At 36.1% G+C, this 25779-nt stretch overlaps 1 protein-coding gene across 1 annotated transcript in view; it reads left to right on the top strand.

Annotated features, from left to right (window-relative positions):
* Positions 1-25779, top strand: part of SYNE1 (spectrin repeat containing nuclear envelope protein 1) — a 283485-nt gene that overhangs the window by 141571 nt on the left and 116135 nt on the right. The window contains exons 56-76 of the mRNA XM_079330874.1: positions 163-299; positions 1235-1412; positions 3378-3560; positions 5061-5204; positions 5533-5688; positions 7171-7335; positions 8461-8633; positions 9456-9609; positions 9748-9891; positions 11897-12061; positions 12788-13105; positions 13856-14011; positions 14682-14852; positions 15584-15910; positions 17130-17282; positions 18435-18602; positions 19714-19890; positions 20730-20876; positions 21931-22056; positions 23521-23697; positions 25358-25623. Of these exons, the coding sequence (XP_079187000.1) occupies positions 163-299; positions 1235-1412; positions 3378-3560; positions 5061-5204; positions 5533-5688; positions 7171-7335; positions 8461-8633; positions 9456-9609; positions 9748-9891; positions 11897-12061; positions 12788-13105; positions 13856-14011; positions 14682-14852; positions 15584-15910; positions 17130-17282; positions 18435-18602; positions 19714-19890; positions 20730-20876; positions 21931-22056; positions 23521-23697; positions 25358-25623 (3785 nt within the window). The remainder of the gene's footprint in view (positions 1-162; positions 300-1234; positions 1413-3377; positions 3561-5060; positions 5205-5532; positions 5689-7170; positions 7336-8460; positions 8634-9455; positions 9610-9747; positions 9892-11896; positions 12062-12787; positions 13106-13855; positions 14012-14681; positions 14853-15583; positions 15911-17129; positions 17283-18434; positions 18603-19713; positions 19891-20729; positions 20877-21930; positions 22057-23520; positions 23698-25357; positions 25624-25779) is intronic.

The raw sequence follows: 25779 nt of genomic DNA, 5'->3' as shown, positions 1-25779 counted from the left end.
ATTTCGGATAAGGTACTGTAGAGTGGAATGCTAAAATACTCTTGAAAGTAAACATATATATCATAAATTAATTAATTTGAATTATGATAAACTTTGATTTAAAAGTTTTGGAGTTTTTTTGTACTTACTCACCAATATTTTTCATTTATTTTGTTTTAACAGGAAACATTGGATGCTCTAGTAAAATCTGAACAAATGACAGATGAGATCAAAACTCAGTTAAATGATCTTTGTAGATTTTCCAAGGATTTAAGTACTTATTCTTCAAAAGTTTCAGGGTTGATTAAGGAGTATAACAGGTATGCATTTGTCTTATTTAATCTCATTTGTATGTGGGGTGGGGGATGAGTTGTCTTTTAGGAATTCATTAATTAGAATTTTAGAACTAGAGACAGACATATGCAATAGCTAGAATCATTATTTTGATTTTGGTGTCAACAAAAGTTATGCAAAGTACTAATTTGATTTTTTTACTTAAAGCCAGACTTGCCATTAAACTCAGCTGAAACTAAATATAAATCTGTACCTGATGTATTACAGGAGTCCTTGTAAAAAAGTGAGGTAGCAGTACATCTTGCTTTTCTGAAGAAGGAGCTGTACCAGCTCATTCAGATATTTTTCTTGATTTTGTCCTTCAGATTATTTTTCTTTGTTAAATTGGTTTCTTGAAACAGGAATTAGCTAGGAAAGATAGCATATGCTTGCTTTCTTGTTTTCTCTCAAGTCACTCTGATTTACTTTGGAGTGTGACACCTGCATTTCAGATAGAAGGTTCTATTGTTTCTTACAGGAGATTACAGCTTCTGGTTTCTGTAGCTGCAGAAGATGTGATGGCTCAGATTAATCCTTTATAACCTTGTAGACTCAACAGAGCCACAGAAGTTAGAATTTTATTCTCTTTAGACCTGGTCCCTCTCCCTAGAGGGAGAAAGAGGCTTGTAGAATACACTGATGCTTAGGTGCACTGAGTCACTCTGGAAACACTTGTACCTGTCATATCTGTGACAGCTATGTCCCAATTTACATGCTTCACTTTTGAGAGCTGAAAGCTTCTAATGGATTTCCTGGTGCCTCAGTTAAGTGCATAAATTTGGTAGGAGGAATCCAGGTTAACCTACCCTTACCATTGTGTTTCAGAGAAGAAAATAATAGCATTGTCACCTAACAGAGTCCTGCCTTTTCTCCCTCTCTCCCTCCCTCGCTTTCTTCTTATTCCCTGATGTGATAAACTCAGCCTCTGCCTGCAAGCTTCAAAAGGATGTCAGAGCAAAGAGCAGATCTTGCAGCAAAGGTTTCGGACGGCTTTCAGGGATTTTCAGCAGTGGCTGGTCAATGCAAGAGTCACCACTGCCAAATGCTTTGACGTGCCTCAGAATATCAGTGAAGCTTCAGCAAGTCTGCAGAAAATACAGGTAACTTTATAGCAGTCAAATACTAGTCTGAGGGAGACCAAATCAATTTCATGTACAGCTCAGATTTATTTCTTTGATAAATTACTGTTTTTGTTAATGTTGTTATGCTAAAGGTGACTCATTGCAAAGAAATAAACACTTCTTGTTTTTATATTTTGTTGGGCTACAGATTGTTAAGTGGTTATATATCATAATAGTTCTCCTTGTCTGTTTCCTTTTAACAATGGGGAAAAAAATGTGTTTTAGGTGGGAGAGTAAAATCAGAAAGATACCAGAATCGAGTCTTAGTACCTGAAGTTATTACACAATTGTGTGAATATTTTTCATCATGTATGAAAGTGGAGCCCTTACAGTACAAGCGCAGAGTTAAATTATATCAGTGTGAGGCTTTTAAAAAGAATATTTTTCACATAAAACTAAAATAAACCCAAACATGTCTGTGGAAAGGAATGTCAGTTGAAAGTATATTTTAATAAATCAATTGAAAGAAATACTTTTATTAATAGAATATATATATAATTTTAACTGAAAATAACAAAATGAGAATTATTTAATGAGACAGTTATACCCTTAGTTAGATAGTATAACAGAAGAAATTTATATGTTTCTCAGAAAACACCAAAAGCCAATCACTTCTTCCTCATTTTGGTATATTCACTTTTTCTTGCTTAGATGGTTTACTTAAAAGCCTAAATAATGCTGTCTTGATAAAGCAAATATTTGACTGCACCATGTTAAGAATATATTTGAAAGGGGGAAAAGTCATGGTAATTTTTAATGTTAAATATTAATCTTTAGCAAGGCTGGGGTTTTTTCAACAGTGAATTTCTTTTTTAATCACTACAGCCCCCTCATACTGTAAGACTACACCTTGTTCTCCTCTGTGAAAGCTGCCTTAGGTGAAATAAACTTTTTATGACTGCTTTAGGACTTCTAAAGATATCTTGATAACTTGTATAATCCTAAAATTTTATTCTTCTTGAAAGTTAATCTTCTATCTATCATTTTGCATCTTCAAGTCACCAATATCTTTCATTTTAATACAGCCAGAATTTATAGTCCAAGTATCTCAAACTTAACAGACCGTTTGCACTCTCCACAAAGACCTCTAATGTAACACAGAATTAGAACCTGACCTAATAATTGTGGTATCAAACCTGTTACTCCTGAGCATGGGTGTAACCTAATGATTATGTGTATTAAGTAATCATGATAGTAACAGTTAAAAAAATATTTCTATACAAGACTACTAAATTTCTTTGAGTGCTAGATGCTCACAAAGTTTTTTTTTAATAATTATAAGTTGCAAAGAGATTATCCCAATAAATTGGAATTTAAAAATCTGTCTCTTTCCTTACATTTCTGTATAATTCTTGTACCTTCATTTTTCCACACACTTCTTGCACACCAGTACTGTGTAAGATTTCTGTGAAGAAAAATACTACTAAACAGAGGAGGTTAAGGATACAGAAGCATGAATCACACAGACTGACATTGGTCAGGTTCTGAGCATGAGCCCACACCTTCACATGCTCATGGCAGGACCAGCATAGCAGGAGCTTGCCCATGGGCAGGGGTTTGGTCCAGTGTGTGCCTCTGGGGGGGACCCTGTATTATCTCTGTCAGGATAATAGTTCCCTGAAATGAAGCTTTCTGTACTAGGGATATTTAAGGGAATATAGTACCCAACTAAAGCGCTTGTAATTGTCTCATCAAATACAGAAAATTCAGGTAATCCTAGAGTGTTAACATATACATTACTCAGACACTTTCATTTCTGGATCAAGTGGCTGCTACGTGTATATTCCATCAATACAAACAATATTGAAATTAATTTACCAAAAGATATATTAACATGTTAACAAGCAGAAAGAGTAAACTCTCATCAGTGATAAATTTTCTAACAGCTTGACTTTATTGGGACCCAAAGTTCACCAATTAGCTTTTTTTTATTACTATTTTTAGGAATTCTTATCAGAAAGTGAGAATGGGCAACAAAAGCTAAACCTGGTGGCATCCAAAGGAGAACTGCTGTGCTCTGTTTTACCAAATGAAAAAGCAAAAGTTATCCAGGACAAATCTGCTGCTGCTAAAGAAGATTGGAAAAATTTTATCACCACGCTCCACCAGAAGAAATCTGCATTGGAGGTATTGAACCAGTCACAGTGAGAAAGACTGGATCTAAATTTCTTTGATTCTATTACAAACAGAACAGTTTAGATTTCATATATAGCTGAGTGTTTTCCGTGTGACAGAATTAAGAAATAGATGTTTCCAAGTAGTCTTATTCTTCTGTATGCATTTTACTTTTGTTTACTTCTGCTATCTTTATGACCTGATTTCACTTTAAGTGAGGTGTTTCATGCAGAAGGGTGTTGTTCAGAATCAAAGATAGCACTTGCTGAAATTCAGTATTCTCATCAAATGTATTAGTAAGATGCATTTTCTTTTTGCAAAACAGTTTCTGACACAGCTGCTAATTAAATAGTCCCAGCAGAGTGTGTAAATGTTGTCTCTCCTACTGCAGATAAGTGACATGTACTTATTTAATTGAACAAATTTTTAAGTAAATGTCAGTGCCTTTCTCTGTTCTGAACTCACAATTCAACCAGTAGGTGGTGAATATCTTAAAATCAGAAACTTTTTAAGGTCACAGGTTGTAAGGCCAAAAGGTCTAATCAGGAATTCCCTGCATAGCATAGGAGAATTGCAGTTCTGAGGCATTAATGTTTCAAACCAGTGATGCTTAGACGTGTGAGAAAAAGTTTAAATACACTTAATGCATTATGAAGGAAATCATTTCAATGAAAATTCTCAGGTAGCAAGGACTTACCTTTCTTCGTCTTGAGTTTGCCATGGAAAGAGGATATTCCCATACGTTAGTCTTTTTGAGTTAAGTATTTTTCAGTCTCATAGACTTAGTTTTTCATTCTGATGTTTAAGTGATATGAGTGTAGCTGAAAAGAAAACTAAATACGTCTGGGGGGGAAAATGCATTAAAATAATGAGGGCATGGGAGCTATGCTGTTCAGGTTTATATTCCACTTGAATTATTTCAGGTGTGCTCTTTTATTAAATAATGCAGAATAAGCTTACAGGAAAGGTATGCAGGCCTTGAAGGAATGCCTTCATATGCCTTTAATGCACTCACTTATGACCAAAATTTTACTCTAAAATAGAATATACCCAGAAATGTTCCCCAGGACTGGGTTGAATTTAGACATTACTTAGAAAGAGTGGCAACCCATTTAATGAAGGGTCAATGTCAATGACTGAACTCAGATATTACATAACTCATATCCCAAATTATTTACACTACCTTAGTTACGTGAATTAGTATTAAATTAAGTCAAATCTCATAACTGTAAAGCTTCCCAATCAAAAGAAATTTACTTCAGCCTTCCCTTAGCTGTGTAGTTGTTCTTTATTGTTACTACTGTTTTGCTTTTTTATTAAAGTGTGCCCTGTCAAACTTTTGTTTTGGTGTCCATGGGATAGGAACAGGCAGAGCTGATGTAATTTATTTGAAGAGTTGTGTATAATTTGCCTACAATTATATATTCTTTTTTGTGTTCTTGATCTGTGTCGTGTGAATTAGTTGTGTCTAGTGCACTGGGACTATTCATAGAAATTTACATGCCTTCCTAGAACTTAAAGATCCAGATGAAGGACTTTGAAGCAACTGCTGAGCCTCTGCAGGAGTGGCTGACCACAACTGAGAAGATAGTGCAAGGAAGTAGCAGCAGGCTCCATGATCTTCCTTCCAAGAGGAGAGAACAGCAAAAGCTACAGGTGACTTCTGAGGGTTCCTAACACAGCCAGACCATCCTGTCCCATCCTCCTGGCCTCATTGGTTACTTACAAAGATTCATCATTCTAGCATCCTGACCTCTAAATAAGATGGGATCCGGTTTTGAGGTTTGCTAGTGATGATCCTGTTCCATCAAGTTTTGCATCTCCACATTTCTTATCACATGCTGCTCCCCTGCTGTAACCGTATGGTGTGCCTTTCTCAGCAAGCTTGCCATATGTCACTTCTGTTTTTCATGGCACCTTCATGCTTCTCTGTTTCCTGCTTTCTTGCACCCACCCTTATTATTACTGTGCTTGTGCTTTACAGTCTGTCCTTGAGGAAATAAGCTGCCACGAGCATCAGCTCAACAGGCTAAAAGAGAAAGCTCAGCAGCTGTGGGAAGAACAAGCTGTCAGCAAAAGCTTTATGCGCAGAGTGTCTCAGTTGTCTTCTCAGTATCTTGCTCTAAGCAATCTGACAAAGGTAATGCATCCAGTGTATGTGCTCTTAACTCCTTTGATGTACGTAGGGAAAAATAAAGACTGTGAAACACTGCAGTTGTCTTGCTTGCCTGCTCTGTGATATGTCTGAGCTGTTCTGTCTTTCACATTGACTTTTTGGAGTGGAGAGTAAGGACTGTCAACAAGGTGAGGTTTTTTTGGAAAATACAGGATGCAGACAAGTTGTTTCATCTCATCCCATAAAGATTATTGGCATTGTAACTATTTTCACCTAAAAGTAACAGATTGGTCTTCTAAAAAAATTTACCTCTTATGCTGCTTTTGAAGGGGAGGCATGGGTCAAATTCTAAACCATCAGACCAAGAACTGAGAATTGAACATAATTCTGTTTTGGAGCAGTGTTTCATACACTTCACCACTTAATAGTTCTCCCATTTCTCTAGAAAGCCTCCATATGAGAACTGTTATTTTTCTCAAAGTTCATGTCATGAAGAAGGCTTGATGTAGGTTTACAGTTGCTACAGTAACTGGAATGATTAAGGATTAAGGATATAGGAAATATGTTTTGGAATAACTATTCAATTCCAAAAGTATTTGTGTTTAAGGGATTACTACTTTGGAAATTCCTACATTTTCTGTAGAAGTAACAATTTTAAAGCATGTCTTTGACTTATGGGAAATGATTGCATGCATGGCCATAATGAATTTTCATGTCTTCAAAATGAGAAAGTGAAAGATGCATGAGTTACTGATGTAGGCTTATGTGACCAGAACTTGTAGAAGATGTCAGGATAAGTAGGAGTCATCTAAGATGCAAGATACATATGATCCAGCCTATTAGAGAAATCCTGAAACTTTTGGATAGCCATGGATCTTGAGGAAGATACTTCTCAGTAACTTCCAAAGCTTGTTACATTGACTTGACTTTAGTTCTCTGTCACAGTGGAAAAATACACTCTGCCTTGTATTCTTGTTCACCTCAAGCCTTTTGGTGACGTCACTTCAGCCTTTGTTTGTGATTTGTATGAGTGCCAGTGATTTTTCAGAATGGTTTTACCAGTGAGAGTCGTTGAGGAAAACAGATCTTTTCCAAATATCAATAAAGTAATATTGCTGCAGTGGTGTAACTTCTCAGGCTTAAATCTGTCATTGCACTGGCCAATTTCACTAGCTAGTTTTCACTGCAACACATGGAGCTTAGATGTGATTTACCAGATGTGATTTACCAGATGTGTAAGAGGGAGTGAAACCAGTAAACTGCAGATTTAGATTTAGAAAATAAAAAATTACATTTCTGAAATTTTCATTTGTATTTAATGTTTAGACAATTCATTTGTGTGTGTATACAAAATTCATTCCATGCTTAAGTGCATTTGTAATTATCAGTGTATGAAGCAAACTTCTGTGTATAATTGATGAGACTCATTCTAAGGTCCATGAGTTGGTAGGAGTAATAGGCAATCCTTTAAATAGTTGTTGGTTCTAATTGTGCTATAAATTGCAGGAGAAAGTTTCCAGAATGGATAGGATTGTGGCAGAACACCAGCAGTTCTCACAGAGTGTCAAGGACCTCCAGGACTGGGTTGCTGATGCAGTTCACATGCTGGATTCCTACTGTCATCCTACTGCAGACAAGAGTGCTCTGGACAGCCGGATGTTAAAACTAGAGGTATGGAAATGAGAGTCCAAAACCTGCTCTTTATAGACCTAGATGAAGAATACAAATATAGGATATTTAGTTGTTGCATGTTAGTTTAATAACTGTTGTTCAGGTGCTGATTTTCATTTTACTCAAAAGTAACTCCTTTTGTAGCAGAAATAGCTTGTTATTAGAATTTTTCTCTAAAAAGTAGATAAGGACCTTAATGACATGGAGAGCTGCATATGTGAAAATTCTTGAAGTACTTGAAAGGTGTTGTGTGGCTGATGAAAGTTAAATGGAAGAAGTAGGATAATCACTTCTGTTAGTTTAGTATATTTCAGTATATATTCCTAGGTGTTACAGGATACAGTTGATTCAGCAAATATTTTCCTAGAATTGTATGCATTTAAAATGGTGACTGCAGTTAAGAAAACAGCATCTGTTGATAACAGAGCATCATAATGTTAAAGAACACTATTTACAAGACAATACTTTTCATTTTATTGATGTATTGGATTCTCAACCAAAAATCTTCAAAATTATAAGGATAGGTCAAAAAGCAAAAGTGTGTAGCATAATACTAAAATTATGTTTTGGCTTTTGTTTATTGAATCTTTTGGGTTCATGCTTTCAGGCTTTTCATGACTACATAGTCTTAGAAACTGTGAGTTTGCAACTGCACAGCTCCAGGAGGTGAAGTCCCTAGGCTGACATTGAGGACAAATTTTATTATTTGGTACCTTCATGTTGCAAATATATCTTCTAGTGGTAGAACTATATTTCAGCCCTGCAGAAGAACTTTGTCATTACGTCTTGCTGTCTCTATGAATGAATCCTTCTGTTTACATCTAAGTGATATTTCCTTTGGGTTGTCAGCCTTTTCACTGAACAGTACCTTCTCCAATATATATACTCTAATTCCCTGCACAGATTCCACAAAGAATTCCCTGTCAACTAAGGGTTTCTATAATAGCTTGTACCTACCCATTAAAAGTCACTTTTTTTGGTGAAGCCCAGCTCTGAACCCCACTGTCCATATTCCAATTCACTACAAGCTGCTAAATGTGATCGGGTCATGTTCCATTAAAGTTCCATTAGAATATTCAAGTCCAGGTAATCATAAAAAATAAAATACATCCACTCACTTCTTAGGGCCTGCTAGCAGTGAAACAAGAAAAAGAAGTCCAAATGAAAATTGTTCTGACAAGAGGAGAATCTGTTCTGCAAAATACTTCTCTGGAGGGAGTACCAGTGATTGAAGGCCAATTGCAAAATCTGAAGGACAGCTGGGCTTCTCTTCTGTCTGCTTGTATCCAGTGCAAGAGGTAACAAGGAGTGAGGTCCAGAACGATCCTTAGTAACAAAAGCACTGTCAAAACTTAGGAAAAGTAATTTTATTACTACAAGAGTCAAATTAATCTAAAATAATTGCATATGTCAGACTTTAGGTCTACAAGTTGTGATATATTCATTTGAAGTTGAAGAAGGGGAGGAGGAAACTGTAAGGGGGTTAAGCTTTACTAACACTTATTGTCAATTTACACTTAAAATTGGATTCTACATTTATAATCTTGAATATTTTACTTTGTGTTGCACTTGATGCTTTGAAACCTTCTCAGAAACGAGATTTTTTCATGGACATTAATGGTTGTTCTGGCAAGAACCTGCCTGCTTTATCACTTGCTAGCATTCCAAAGAACATACTATAACTTACAGTGTCCATTAGTGCTGCTTCTAGTAGTAGAATAAAGAAATATAAAGGAAAAAATGTAGTAGTTGCAAATATTTCAAATTAAAGAAACAAAAGTAATTAAACATTAGAATGCAGCAACTTTTGAATGTAGGTAAAGGGGTAGAATGCTTTCAGTTATGCTTTCAGTTGCAAATTATTTACTAAACCTAGAGCATGTCAACTAGCTACATAAATTACCGATCTACTGAAAATTCCAGATTTGGAACACTCAATTTATCTTTATTAGTCAAACAGTGCTCCTAGTTAAACCCTGTAATATTCTAACAGATTGCTTATCTTGTAATGTATCTCTCTCATAAATATAGTCTAGAATATCTGTATATGACTATATCTCACTGCTCAAATAGCATGGGAACTTCCACTATCACAAAAAGTATGTATTTTTTAATTACAGTCAATTGGAAGGAGCTCTCTCCAAATGGACAAGTTACCAGGAAGATGTTAATCAGTTTTCCAGATGGATGGAAAAAGTAGAAGCGACTATGAATGCTTCTGAAAGGCAATATTCTGAACTGAGGGAAAAAACAGCTGCCCTCAGCAAAGCAAAGGTGTGTTTGATTTAACAAAAACCATCAACAAGTCCATAACACCTTAAAGACAATAAAACAAACTATCTAATTGCAAGATTAATCTGTGGTCTTGTTTTAATGGTGCCCTTAATTTGTTCTTCTCTTTCTATTTTGCAGCTACTCAATGAAGAGGTGTTGAGCCATAACAGCCTGTTGGAAACTATTGAAGTGAAAGGAAAGGGGATGGCTGAGCATTACATTGCTCAGCTTGAGCTGCAAGACCTCCAGGAGAGGTATAATTTCCTCAAAGAAAGAACAAAGGTACAGTTTTTCTTCATAGCACTCTTTGTTTTGTTTAGTTGGCAACAAGGAAAAAATATTTTCATCTGATGATTTATTTTACAGTTAAATATGGATTAAAAGTTTGGGGAAAGCTGTAACTTGATGCAACAGAAACCTACTAGGGTGATTAATTAATCTGTCTTCCTGTATTGAGCTTCAGATCTTTCAGAAGGATTCTAAAAATCAGGAGAATAGTCTGAGGAAATCCATGACAAAAGGTTCATTGATTCAGCACAGATTTAATTTTACCCATTGTGACTGAAATGTTGAAAAAATCTTCAAACCTGTGATTTGCATAAGCGTATGTTTGCAATAAAATTTACCAGTCAGTTGTGTGATTCACAAATGGTTGACAGCTACAGAAATTTTATTAATGAACAGCAAGTAAACTGACACAAGTGTGATAAGTACTACATTTACTGATAAATATTAATGTTGTATATCTGGAAAAGATTAGGACATAGATTAAGATCAGGATGGGGTTTAGGGTGAGATATCAGATAAAAAAGAAATAATAAAAGACCTGGTGATAGATTTAAAGCTAGGCGATTGTCTCCAGTTAACCCAAGTTCTTCTGTGATAATTAAATAATGACTAATGCATGCTCAGACAGCCAACTTTGCTTCAGGACAGCATTGTCATAAAATTGAATTTTGTTGTTTCAGTGATGCCTTTGTCATGTAGAATGACAAAATTCAGCCAAAATTTAGTTTTTCAAACACGTAAATGATTCAGCATTTTGTGGACCTTTCTTCCACAACAGCAAAAAATGCTGTGCTCTGTCTTTCTTTTGATAAAATTGCTCTGATATTACAGAGAGTTGCATAAGTCCTGGGAAGTGCTGGTAAATAGGTACTATTCCTGTTAGCATGGGGATGCCCTAGTCTTTACCTTTTTCTCCTGCACAAAGCTGTGTACAGGCTGCCTACATTTGCTCAGCTTGAGCAACAGCATGGGAACAATAAGAAATGGATGGTGGCTCAAGAGGCAAGAGTTCTGTACATCTTACCCCATATAGCAAGAAGCATTCCTTTTTCTTCACCTAACATCCCAGATAACTTGTCTTCCCTGTTCCCAACTGTGGTGATGGTGTTAAGTACCAAGAGTGCAATCAACCCTTAAAAAGAAATTCAGAGGTCAAAGCAAATAGCTGGAAAGTAAGGAACATTCAAATCTTTTACCAATCCTCTGGGCAGGCAGAAAACCTGACAAGATTCCCTAAAGGTTTATGGCCATGTCTGAGCAGACCAAGACTTGCAATTTCCTAAGCCTCTGTTGAGAAGCAAGAAAACTGGTCTCTCTTCACCCCTTCCCACTTCTAGGCATGGACAAGCCTTGGAAAAGATATTATAAGAATCCTATTTTTCTCCTTTCTCCCACTAGACAGACCTGTTAGAAATAAGAGGTAAAGCAGACAGAAAGTTCAAGGGTTTATTAAAGTGTTTGTCTATTTTAGTTCTAAAATTATTATAACTTGCTGAGCCACATACACAGAAGGCTTGTAGTCTGTTTCTTACTGTGCTCTGTAGGGACTTCCTGCAAATATCTTCAAACCTAAGATAGTAGATATTCCTAATAGAAGATTCCAATTCCATTTGCCAAAAAAAAGGTCATGCAAAAGAAAACAATTCATTTTCTAAGATCGTATGTTTCTTAATTACTTCAGTAAAGTTAATTTAAATTGTATTAAAAATCAAGAAAGCCATTTGTTATTAAACTCTAAGGTGTTATTTGAAAGCAATCCCAGATCAAAACTCTAAATCTCAGAAGTTACAAACTTATCTTTTGGGACAAGTATTTTTCCCCCTATATGGTGCCCCCTCTTTCCTTGTAATCTATTAAGTCATCTTCAGAATTCAAGTACTCTTGAATTCTTGGAAAGTTCAGCATCAGATACAAACCTTTTCCATTGGTGGATGTCTGGGGTTTATGTTCTCTTGGTTTGACAATACACTAAGATCTGTGTAAATAAATTCACATGCAGGAGGCTGTAACAAAAACTGAAGGACTGCTTACCTTACACCAAGAGTACCAAAGAAATCTAAAAGCCTTTGAAGTATGGCTGGAGAAGGAACAGGAAAAACTTGACTGTTTATCACATCTTGATGGTGATGCCCAGGAACAGGAGGCAACACTTCGGGATTTACAGGTATGTGATGTGTGACACTCTAAGAAAAAAAAAAAAAAGAAGAAAAGAAAAATCAATCCTGTGATGGCATAGTAACAGAATATAATGGTAAATAATGTGTATGTCAAGTGAAATCTAACATGAAACACAACTGTGTTTTGTCAAGGTAATTTCCTTTTTATGTTTCCTAATCAGATTGAATCACATTGTATTTTCTGATTAAGTGCTAATAAGCATGAAATTGCCATATATGTCCAGAAGAGGATGTCAAAAATTAGTCTTGTGTGTTGTCTCAAACGCATGGAAAAATAAATAGGTTTGTTTATTTTAGAAGATTAAGGCCTCTGTTTTTAAAGAGATTCAATTTTAGAATCAGTCTTGCAGTCTGCTTCCCACATCTGGAAAGTTTTGGATTTATGCTCTGGTGAATGGATTCCATCCATCCCATGCTGGCTCAGGCAGCCAACATTTCAGAACTGATAAACTTGGCAGGAGAGAAAAGAATGTAATGCATGCTTTGTCAATAATTTTCTGCAGTTCAGTTGTCAGTAATAGTGATACTTGGCATGCTTTGTAAGTGAGCATTGCTGTCACTGGTGTCACTGAAGAAAAGACTCTTTCTAATATGTATTTACCATAGATAACTAAAGGGAATGCCCAGCTGTCTTCAGAAGAACCAGGGGTGGTTTTGCCATGTGTGAATGGAAGCTGTCAGTGGAGGGTATGTAACTAACTCTGCCTTTACAGGAGCTGCAGGTCCACTGTGCAGAGGGACAAGCATTATTGAATGCTGCTGTTCATGCCAGAGAGGAGGTGATTCCCTGGGGTATTCCCCAGATAGAAGACAGAGCCCTGGAATCCCTACGGCAGGATTGGCAAGTTTATCAGCACAGGCTTTCTGAAGCAAGAAGCCAATTAAATGCTACTGTGAGCAAACTGAGGTTAATGGAGAAAAAATTTCAGAAGGTAAATGACTGGTTAACAAACCTGGAGGAGAAAGTTGCTATCAGGACTGGGAGAAGATCTGGTAGAGCAACAAAGGAAATGCAGCTTCAACAAATGAAGGTAAAGAACATAGTTAAGGCATTCCTTAAAAAAAATAGTGTGTGGGGTTTCCATGTTGATTCCTGGTTACACTGTGAAAATGAGAGCAAGCTTTTTTTATTCTGAGTTAGTGACTAAAACGATGGCTCCAAGACAGCTTTGCAATTTCTAGATCCGGGTTCCTCCCATTTTACTGGTGGAGGTATGTCTACAACAATGTTGGAATCCTGCAGGGAGATCTGTAATTCATATGCTCTGTAGTGTGTGAAGATGTAACTGAGTACAAAGGCAGTGAAATGGAAAATAATTAATATGGTAACAAGAGTAAATTGTGACCAACTGTATTATGAAGTCTCCACTGTGTTGATGTAATAATTCTCCTTTAGTCACTGGAAAGAGCAGACATGGTTGTGAATAAACACAGGAAGCAGATTTGAAGCCAGGTCACACTTGACAGTCATCTTCAAAATTCCAGATGAAATCTATAGGAGGTCCAGATTGCATTTCTACTATTATATTTTGAGGGGGGAGAAATTACAAAAAGTATCGAATCTGTTGCAATGAAATGAAGTCCCTATAGGATGAAAACCTTTCCAGCATATTTGTTACAACTTTCATCAGATTCTGGTTTATTTTCCACTGGTAAATGAATGCTTACAACCATGTATTTGTTTTCCTTTTCAATGATTTCCTGACCTAGTTACAATTAGATTCCTGATAGTTTAAGGTATTTGAATCAGTCATATAAGTTTGATAATTTCTTTCTCATAGAAGTGGCATGAAGACATTATAGCCTACAAAGATGATGTAGAGGAAGTTGGGGTATTGGCTCAGCAAATACTAGAGGAAAATCTCACTGCAAGTAGAATGGGAAGTCAGGCTACACAGCTCACATCTCGCTACCAAACTCTTCTTCTTCATGTCTTGGTATGTAATGAAAACTGATTCACTGTAACATCATAAATTGCCAGTTAAGAAGCAAATACAAAGAGACTTTTGTAATTAGACTTCATCAGAGTCTACTCATTACTGTAGGCTTAATAGCATAACAGTCACCTATAAATTCATATACATATAAACATAGGTTTCATTGGATCAAATGTATTACAGAAACATAATCAGGATAATGAAGTAGAATGTCCTGTCACTATCTTTTTTGATAATTTCAGGAGATAAATTCAGAATAAATGTGTTTGAATGGTAATTGACCTCTAGAGAAATGTTTTCAAGCTGCCACTGACATATATTAGTATGGGAAAATTTGGTTTGGTAAGGTGCAGTCTCCAGGTTACTTCAAGTAGTAATTGCCTCATAGTACTGTAGTGACAAGTCACAATTCAAAGTTTAAAATGTGACTACATTTTCAGTATTTAGTATTAGCTCAGTTTTAACATTGGTGGTTGCCATATGTACACCCTGACAAGAGCCCTGTAAGAATTATCCACTATTTATGAAATAACTCAAAGCCTATATGTTTTATCTTTGTATAATAGATTATATTAATAAATAGTAATTTATTGTTATCTTAAACCAATAGCAATGATAAATGTCTGAGTGGTTGTTGCTTCTTCCCCCCACCCTCCATATTTGTTTGAAGGAGCAAGTAAAGTTTCTGGAAGAAGAAATACGCTGTATGGAGGAGTCAGAATTGTCTTTTAGTGCTTACACAAACTGGTATGGAGCTACTAACAAGAACTTCAAAAATGTGATCACCAAATTTGATGTGGTTGATAAAACAGTAATGGAGAAAAAAGTGCAGAAACTAGAGGTACAGCTTTCTTAAATGCAATTTTTGTTTCTGTTCACTAACAGGAGGCTGCATTTTAACATACATCTTAACAGCTGCTCAAAATTCTAACTTTACCTTGCCTAGAGAAGATAATGGGATAAGACAACACAGTAAAAATTTCGTTAGATCATAGTTTGGGTATTGAAGTTACAAGTAGTCCTAAATAATATAGAAAATATTCCTAAATAATATAGTCCTAAATAATAGTCTTGTCCTTCCATAAGGTATGCTTGTATCTGTTTTATGTTAGGTTAAAACTTAAAATAAATTCCCATATCCCCAATTCCCCACAAGTACGCTTTTTTGTGCACTGTGTATTTTCTATGCCCTGTGGCAAGAAGTGCTTCCTATTTCTCTTCATTGAAACACTCATATTTCATATCAAACGTTGTAGATGAGCTTCTCATTATGTCCTTCAACTTAAGCAGTTTAAACATTATACACTAAGGGAAAACTTTCATCCATTCCAGAGTTTGGAGTAATCATCCTCTCCTGGGAGCCCTTAGATTCTTTGTTTAAATTCACAAGCCCAGTGCAGAGCAGAAGTATTTGCTTTATCCACTTCCTTCTAACTTGACACACCTTAACTCCAGGCAATTTTGTACTGAAAAGTCCACTCATTTTCCTTAGCAATTCTTTCTGTGTCTGTAGCAAAGTTTAAAAAAGGCAAGTTTTAATCAATTTTCTGTTAACCACGGTTCCCTTCACAGGTGCTATTGAGTGATATGGACATAGGCCACAGTTTACTGAAATCAGCCCGAGAGAAGGGGGAGAGAGCTATAAAATACATGGAAGAAAACGAAGTTGACCAGTTAAGAAAGGAAATTGGAGATCATGTGGAGCAGCTTGAAGAGCTGGCTGGCTCCATCAGAAAAGAGCACATGACTTCAGAGAAGTGTCTTCAGCTGGTAAAGGAGTTCTCAGACAAGTATAAGGCCCAAACTCAGTGGGTCATGGAGCACCAAGCCATCTTACATGCTCCTGTGGAGCCAAAGAGTGAACTTTATGAGAAGAAGGCACAATTGTCCAAATACAAGGTAAAAAGGAGTTATCTTAGTACTACTGAATTGCTTTTAATCCGATGATTCTCAATAAATCCTCTGATCAGGTATCCAGGTTTCTTCAATAGCTACATGAGGTGTTTCTGATCTGCATGTCCCAATCAGCCTCAATGAAAACAGGCATGATACCTGCCTCTACAAACTTGACTGAGCCCCTGGATTTGAAATGTGAACATCCTAAAAAGTCTTCTATATCTGAAAATTTCCTGTAATGGAGCAGAATTCTTTTTGAGTGCACATATGAATGATTGCATTGATCTCAACAGAGGTGGTTGCAGTTGAAGTGAATATAGAAATCAGTTGATCTTTCTTGACTTCAGACATTGTCATTGTTTACATTGACTTAATCAGCTTTCTGGTTAAAGCTGGATGATGTCCCAGCCCAACTGATATCCCAGACAGTCAGCTGCTATGACCTAAGTTTTTGTTACGATTTTAATGATGTGTTTGTAGTTAATTTTCAGTCACCAAAATAAGTAGAAAATTTGCCAACCTCTATTTCTTCTTCTAATGGTGTTTTTGTAATATACTCCAGGATTACAGATGTTTCATGAAATACTTTGCTCAGCTGTGATGGAGTTAACTCTCCTCACAGCAGCCCTTATAATGCTGTGCTTTAAATGTGTGGCTAAAGAAATGTTGCCAACAAACCAGTGTTTTGGTTAGTGCTGAGCAGTACCTACATTGCTTCAGGGCTGGCTTGCTAAAGCTGCCCAGTACCCCTTGCCAGCTTCCCTGCTCAAAGTTGTATATCACAGCTGTGTGCTTGCTTTCTACACCTTTGGGGAGTTGTACTCTCTATAGTACAGTGCTAGGCACTCATCACACACCATCTCATTAAGGGGATGGCTTTGGTGATACTTTTACACTTCTTTTCATAATTTGTTCCTCTGAACAAGCTTTATCCTTAGCACTGGCCACTTCATTGCTTCACCAGCTCCAGTCAGCCACTCTACTAGCCACTCTCAAAAGTAGCAGTTGTTTTTAGATGTGCTTTAGATGTTTTAGATGTTTTTAGATGTGCTCAAAATTGTTGCTTCAGAGAAGTGCTGAGTAACAGAATCCTGCATTAGTAAGAAAAAGTTCTGCCTATCTAGAAAGGATGATATAAGCCTGTGCATCAGATCAAAGGGAAGTTAGTGAAATACATCTCCAGTGATCAGTAGATATATTTTAATTCTTCCTTGCATTGTAGTCTATACAACAGACTGTTCTGTCTCATGAGCCCTCAATAAAGTCAGTGATTGAAAAGGGAGAGGCACTTTGTGATCTGGTGAATGATGTGACTCTAAAGAACAACATTCAAGACCTTCAGAGCAGTTACCAGGAACTCTGCACCAAAACAAAGGTAAAAAGGAAGAAACCTCAGGGTTCTTCCAACTTGCTATATTTTTACCCCTCTTTAAAAATTAACTATTTATTTCATTCTGTCATGTCTCTGCAATGAACCAGCTTCCTTTAATGACTTTTGATGTTTTGTTAGGGTGTTTTTTTTTTGTTTTCTTCTGCAGAGGGGGCAGAAGTGAAAGGCAAAATTCAAATATGGAAAAACTATATAAATAAATCTAAGCAGAGTAGCTGAAATGAATTTTGAGTGTGGCAGATGAAGTCTTTGTGCTTTGTAACACTAAGGGGATATGTATTGGTGACTACATAGTCTGTGTTAGTGTCACTACTTTTAAAAGCATTTAACAGAGTTGTAAATACATTACTTCTTGAAGGGATAGATGCCCTTAGATTAAACTCTTTTGTTTCTGCTTGATCTCCACAAACACTGTTTAGTTTAATTGTTGAATAAAAGGCATTTAATTCAACAAGGGCATTATTAATTAACATTGATTAATTAGTCCATATGTATGTAGTACTTTGAAAGGTCTAATGCTTCTAAATACATCCCAAAGTATGATTATTCCTAAAGCTTTTAATAGGTTATACTCTTAACAAGGATAAGCTCTGCAAACCATGTTAGTACTATGTTTGACCTAGGCACATTTAATTGCCAATCCATGCACCAATAGGAGATGATTTTGTTTTTTCAAGGTTGATTTTTAATTCAGTGTGTACATTCTTAATTTGTCTGCCACAGACACAGGCAGTATGTACATGCAAGGGCTGTAAACAGCAGCCATAGCACTTGGTAGGTCAAGTGCAGTCTCTCAAAAAGTGTGTAGTAACTGCTAATTAACTTAATGTCAAGTTGACAGTGTTCATTTTCTCAAGTGTTTCCTCAGTCTTCAAAATATGGTATTTCATCTGGAATTAAAATACTGCCCAGTACCACAGAAGTAATTATTCACAGAAATTTATTCACAGGACAAATGTCTGTTGTTGTCTTCCTTTACAGTCTATTCACATGAGATACCCTCACAGGAATATAAATTTAGATGACAATTATTACTACTATGTTTTCAAGTTTTCAGTGGGTTTTAGCTTGTTTGGGGGTTTTTTTTAACCCTTGTAATTACCAGAAAATTCAATTTTGGTTATTGTGCACCTACAGGCATACGTTGAAACTTTAGAGGTGAGAGTAAAAGAACATGAGGATTACAATAGTGATTTGCAAGAAGGGGAGAAATGGTTATTACATATGTCCAGCAGATTGGCCAGCCCTGACCTCATGGAAAGCAACAATCCTGAAGTAATCACTCAGCAACTAGCTAACCACAAGGTGGGTCTGCTATTTGTGATCTTTCTCTGTAAAAAGACTTTTTCTTTGCTTCTCTGCCTTTGCTCCAGGGCTCTAATTATTTGTCATTCCTATATTTTATTTCTCTTACTGCTAACTGTGTAAATAAGCATCAGTATCATTAATGCAGGTAAAAAATCTGGCTTCTTGTTAGCATCATTTCTTGGATGAAACTCCATTTGCACAAAGAACTTTGTTGTACACTGATCTGAATTCTGTGTCAGATTTTCTCTGAGGCTTCCCAGGAAATGACGCACAAAAACTGGATTTTAGTAATATTACTCTTGAGGTATTTTTTGTTCTAGTAATTTTAAGATTGAAAAAAATATTTAAATTGAAAATTTTCTGGGTATAGATCTGCTAACAAGAGCTTTAGAAATGTGGTCACCAAATTGAATGTGGTTGATAAAACAGCAATGGAGATGAAAGTGCAGAAACTAGAGGTAGAGGTAGAACTAGATTGTTCTAGTTCTAGGTTCTTCTATTAGGCTGTAGCATTTTCTTCATGGCTTTTATTCAAGTTGTTATGGTTGCTGTTAGTGAGAATCATTTAATACCTTGATAGCCAATGCTTTCTAGAAGATAAAAGAGAACAAAATCCAACCTACCACTACCTGAAACTGAGATTTCGTTGGAAAATATTGAGGTCTTTAAATGACTTATGATTGGTGTGTTATTCTTTAAGTAACCTCCTCAGATGGCTCCCCCAAAGTCAATGGAAAGAACTGTCCACTGTGAAAGAGCTTATGGAATGAGATACGGTTCAGCATGAGATTTAATTTGCCTTACTAGACACTAGAGAAGCTGGAGAAGCCCTGAAAAGCATGCAAATGATGATTAAGTGTAGTTTTGGGGTCTGAGCACAAAGTGTTTGCACATTATGGCAGTGCTACTGCTGTTTCTGTGGGGTATCTGTGTGAAGACTTTTGACAATGACCTTACAATGAACATGCAATTCAATAGCTTGACTATGACAAAATCTGAAGGTGAAAAGTGTTTAAAGGAGGGAGAAAACATGTTCTATGATGTCCATATTTGATATTTCATACTCAGAATTTCATATTTCTTCAAAAGTGTTTTATCTGTTTCTTAGGCTATCATGGAAGAAATTGCAGGATTTGAAGATCGTTTGAACAACCTTAAGAGTAAGGGTGATTACCTGATTAGTCAATGCTCAGAACATCTTCAAGCAAAATTTAAGCAAAATATACAAAGCCATCTTCAGGGGACAAGGGACAGCTATTCTGCCATATGTAGCACAGCCCAAAGAGTAAGTCTTGTTTCAAAGATTTTTTTTTATGCCATTTAAAAATAAAGTGCATTATTATATCTATGAGCTATTTCTTTAATTGGTAGAAAACTCTTCCTACATTTTCATTTCAATTGAACGTACAGGTTACTGAGTGCTTCATCATTTCTGTGCTACAGCTGAATTCCTTGTGATCAAAATGTTGCTTTGCAACCAGCAAAAGAAGTGGCCTATCATTTCATAACTTTATCTTGCCACATACTCACTACCTTCATGTTACACCAGCCTCTAAGCAGCTGCACAAGAAAACCTTAGACTTTTTCTACTTCAAAAACTAGGGAGGAAATTGCAGTCTTAGTGTTGGTAGTTTGCATACATACATGAACAGGTCTCAAGTATGTGCTAGGAAATACTGTCTCTGATTAAAACCAGAATATGCAGTTAAGAAGGGCCATCTGGGTCTTTATGTTAAACCCATTATGAGATCAAGACAGCAGTCAAAAAAAAACCCAAACAAAATTTTAAAAAAACTGAACAAGACAGCCCAAAAGCAAACTGAACATAATTTTATACAAAATCAATGCAAAAATGTTGGATACAGAAAAAAGAGAGCATGCTTTTCATTTGCATCTCTATTTTTTCTTTTCAGAAGCTGTGCATCAAATATTGTCCATCTTTTTCACATGTTAGCAGGGTGCAGTGAGAGTTTAAGGAGCTTTCAGTCCTTAGTACTTTTATGTACAAGGGCTAAAATAATCGAAGTCTCAATAATTCTGTTTTATCAGCAGTTTTCAAGGTAGGAAAAGAGAAACAATTGTGGTATTTGAGAATGTGATAAACTTACAAAATGTTTTGTTTAGGTGTACCAGACTTTGGAACATGAGCTCCAGAAGCATGTTAATCATCAGGATACTCTTCAGCAGTGCCAGACTTGGCTGTCTACAGTGCAGTCAGAGCTGAAGCCAACTACTTGGACAGCTTTCAGCCTGGCAGATGCAGTTAAAAAGGTAAAAGTTTAGCACTTTGAAAAGCTGAGTTATTCTTAACAAGGTGAGTTCAGGTAAGAGATTGAAATTGCTGGAAATTAGATATTTTCTAGCCTTCTCAGAAAGCTGTATAGCCTTGATGTTCATTCCCAATCCCAAAAAGAATACCTGGAATGCAAAATAACTGTAGGTGAAAAATCAGAGGGTTTTTGTTAGCTCTGCTTTGAGAGCAGAAAGAGGTTACCTGAAAAATGTTGGCTAGTTGGATAAATCTGCTCAGATACTCCATGGATGTGTTTAGCAGAGGAGTTGTGTCCTTCTGCTTGTCCAATTGCCCACCTGTCTACTATGTTCCTTATGAGAGCTGTTTTCACACTACCATGGACAGAGAGTCCATTATCAGGCAATTAAAACAATTTTTCAGTCTAAGGGCATAGTATTGACCATTAAGAATTCTTTTATATATTTATTCTTTTATATATTTATTCTTTTATATATTCTTGATTATTCTTAGTGACAAGGTGTTGTTCATTGGATTTGTAACTTGGTTTTAAATTAAACTGGTATGGTGCTAAAAACACTGGAGTTCAGAGCTGTGTCACTTAATAGAGACCTTGCAATACTAGAGATGGCTGATCTACAGGGGCAGGGGAAACAGGGTGTGTCACAGTGAGACCAGCACCTAAGTGTCACTAAGCTGAATTTCTCATGATCTGTCAGACAGTGGAAAATGTTATAGCTGTACAGGACACGTTGATAACTCCATAAAGCTCTGGTTTCTATCCACATTGGGAAAATCTGTCACCTTATTGAGACTGTGTGTCTCAATAAATAAACTAGCTAATTCATATGTCTTTAAGTGCTTTGGTGATTGGATAATAATCATGTTTTTAAGGATTATTCCTTTTCATAATTATAATATAGCAACCTTACTTAAGAAAGAGGATGTATTTCTACATTTAATTTGACAGAAAAAATAAGAAGGCAAAGTAAAAATACTAAAATGTGTGCTTGTAATAAAACAAGACCTTATTTCCACATTCTCAGGGTTTATTTTTGAGTTGTCTTCCCCCAGGTTAAACATTTCCGAGCTCTGCAGGAGCAGGCCAATACATACTTGGATCTTCTGTGCTCCATGTGTGATCTGTCAGATGCCACAGTGAAGAGTACAGCAGCAGATATTCAACAAACAAAACAAACGGTACAAGATAGCCACAACAACCCACTTTTAATCCTATTTAGAGCTTTAACTGCCTTGATCTGTTCCCTTTTAAAAAGGTCATATTGGGTAATGGTTTAAAGAAATGTCATCTTACTTTCGTCTGAAGTATTTCTTTAGAGATAGTTAGTTTTCTGTTTTCTCTTTCTGCCTTTTTTTAAATTATTAAATCAATACATTTCCATCCTGGTACTAATAAAAAGACTCGCAACTAAGAAGTTGCTAAAGGTACTTATGCAATGTTACAAGATGTTGGTCTAAAACCACAGAAATAACATTCTGTGAAGAACACAAGAAAACATTATTCAAGTTATGTTTCCAAAAAACAAAATTCAGTCTAATCTTTTCTGTATTTTATTAAATCTGAGGTATATTTAATGTTATTATTTATTCAGCAATAGGCTGATATTCATATTGGCCCATATTAATAAATAACTAATATAATTATCATAAAAATAAAAAATTTGATGATTCAGTTCATTAATCCAAGTGCATCTATTTCAGCATATTAATCTGTAGACATGTTCCTCAATTTTAGGTTTTAAAATTTAAAATAGAGCTACAAACTTAAATTATTGGAAAAGAAGAATTATGAGCATTCCTTTTATCAAAAACATGAAAAATTTAGTCTCTCTTACACAGACACACAACCAGTTTTGAAACTATGTCTAACAAGAGTAAAAATCTAATACATACAGTGAGAGTATTCCATACCAGAGAAGGGAATTGTACAAATCCAAATAACCCATAAAAATATGGCAGTCCAAGAACTGAATAGCTGCAGAACATCCCAAACATCAGAATAAGATTCTCCTTTGACATACAAAGCAGTGAAATGTTCTTAAAAATCACAGATGGTATAGTGCTGAGATATACTAAGCTGGTTGAGTGTCTAAATCTTCAGGGCACCCAACTGCTGTATTTAGAGCAAAAGCAGCTGTGTCACTATTGGTCTAAGAGGATTGATGGGCTCAGATCTGGTAAGCATTCTTCTTATTGGCATTTTAGAAAAGATATGTAGGCAAAATAACCAGGCTAAGCAAATCTAATGCAAGTGTTTAATTGAAACTTTTATGTAGGGTGCACTCTAATAATATTCTTGGCATGCAGTAGACTTAAAATTATGCAATTAATTTAAGCTTTAACAGAAGACAGAGAACTCTGAAATACAAACACTCATGAACTTACTTGCTTCTCTCAAGGGTGAATAATTAATTTCTTTTGTTGTTGTTGTTGTTTCCACCCAGAAAAAAATTTTGATAGGTACAGTTTTTGTGACTTTTGAAGGTTAAGATTTTCTGTGGATAATATTAGCCCCTTCAGAATCTGGTGCAGAAATTGCTTTAGTACAGTATTGTGCTCAGAGGAAGAATGGTGTTCATCCTCCATTCTCCAAAAATAGATGCATTAAAGCATTCCTACTCCTTTTCATTTCTTTTCTTCTAGATTGAGCAACAGATAATGCACTCACAGTATTTGTCTCAAGGCTGGGAAGAGATCAAACAGTTGAAGGCTGAGCTCTGGATATATTTCCAGGATGCGGATCAACAACTGCAGAATTTAAAAAGGAGACGGGCAGAGTTGGAGATAAATATTGCCCAGAATATGGTACTCCAGGTTAAGGTAAGGAGGCTTTGGGTTAAGAAAAGAACGTAAGGAAGAAGTTCATGCTGTGCCTGATACTATTTTATGATTTATATTATATGCACATATTGCATACAATGGCTAATATGTTCTAAGCAAGAGCAGATAGAGGAAAGACTGTTTCTTTGTTGATGCTGCAGGGTGATTCAGAGAGCAGAAAACTGTACTTAAGTATTTTTCTGGCTTTGTTTTTTTTTAATAAAAGACAACTTTCAGCCTACTGATCTGATTTGCCTTTGCTTTTAGAGTAGACTAAATGCTGATCACAGTGGACCTGAAGATAAGATTTGCAAATTGTGCTTGCTGAATTCTTTGATTTCTATACTTCTAAATAGCTTAGAAGTATTTCAAAATTAGTTAATGAAACTATTTGATGTTGCTGAACTCTAAGAAGGGGTATGACAGAAACACAATTTAATTAATGAGACAAATGCCTTCATATCTTCTCTCCTTCATTCCAGAAGGGAGGCATTTTATGACCATTCTGTACACATCATAACCAGTAATTTGACAAAAAGATAACTTCTTTAATAAGTTACTAAATATGTGGGTTTGATCTAGACTTTGCTTGTATTCTTTTTCTGATGTGCCAAGAGTTAGGTGAAAAGTAAACAGCACTTCCTCTCCATGTCTGTTCTATTCACACTTTGGAACAAAGTCAAAGCCTTTGAAGATGCCTCAGCACAATCTGAACAGAAAGCTGTTATACCAGCTATCATTAGAGTCCAGGAAGAAGAGAGAGTCTCTATTTCTTCACTCTTTCAGTCAGTCACTTTGGATTATAATGAAAGGGAGACACCCTCTCTACTGTTAGATGTGACACAAGGGGTGTTTTTTCTGATAATTTGCCCTGGTACAGGAAGATGCCTAGCTCTGTTTGAAGCTGTCATGAAGAGGAATGGGGCAGAGCTGTATATGCTTGTTTAGTTATATTACTGGAACTAGAATTTAGGAAAAGATTCTATTCACCTTAGTGTATAAGGGCTAAAAATATTTGGTTAGTTTTAGTTGTCAGTATATTGCATATTCTTCCTTTTGGGATCTCTCTGACTTCTTATTTGGTAGGATGTGTATGCAGATGAACTCTTTTAGTTACTAGCTATTAGCTCAGACAGCAATCATACCTAGGTAATCCATGGTTTTGTTTCAGTAATGACAGTGGTAATGGTTGCTGTTACAGAAGTAGGAACAATACAGAATACAGATATGGAGGCTCACTGACTCATGGACTCTGCTTCCTATTTTTAGTCTCAAATGGAAAAGGAAAAAGAAAAGCTAGTAATAGTACTGGTAAAATGAATTATTCTTGTGAGATTCAAGACTACCTTGCATGTTTTAGTGTACAGTGGAGCTGTGCTAGTTCAGAAGCCTGGACAACAAGATGTGACTCAATCATGAATTCTGTTTATCACTGGCACTTGGAAACGCCTCTGGTTTGCTTTAGCATCTATTACCAACTTGTCTTCATGTGAGAAGATGGGGAGGAGGGTTTGGAGAGGGGTGAAATCACTTCTTCCAATTCACATCTGCAGAGCATTAGTCCATATGCAATTTATTTATTTCAGAGCTTTTATTTAAATTCCTTTTTATAATTTTGAATGTGTGTTATTATACTGGGTTTTATTTGTATCTTTTTCAGGAGTTCAGTCAGAAGTTGCAGTCTAAGCAGTCAGCTCTCACCTCTGTGACTGAGAAAATGAACAAACTAACCCAAGGACAGGAATCACCTGAACACAAGGAAATAGGAGAACTGAGCAACCAGTGGCTAGACCTCTGCCTTCAGGCACATAATTTGCTCATGCAGAGGGAGGAGGATCTGCAGAGGACAAGGGATTACCATGATCGCATGAATGTGGTTGAAGTTTTCCTGGAAAAGCTCACGAAAGAGTGGGACAACCTGGCTAGGTAAAAAAGGAGTCACATTCACAAAGAAAACTGTGCATATATGCTGAAAGAGCTGCTTACAGAGTGTCTCTAAGTGGCATCCACTAAAAATCCTTTTTTGCATACTTAATTAAAAGCACACCTTCCTTATTAATTATCAGGCAATTAACCATTTCT

The sequence above is a fragment of the Erithacus rubecula genome (genome assembly GCF_903797595.1).
Source record: "Erithacus rubecula genome assembly, chromosome: 2".
NCBI classification, from domain to species: Eukaryota; Metazoa; Chordata; class Aves; order Passeriformes; family Muscicapidae; genus Erithacus; species Erithacus rubecula.
Note: the sequence above shows the minus strand (reverse complement) of the source record. Positions and strands in the feature narration are given on the sequence as shown.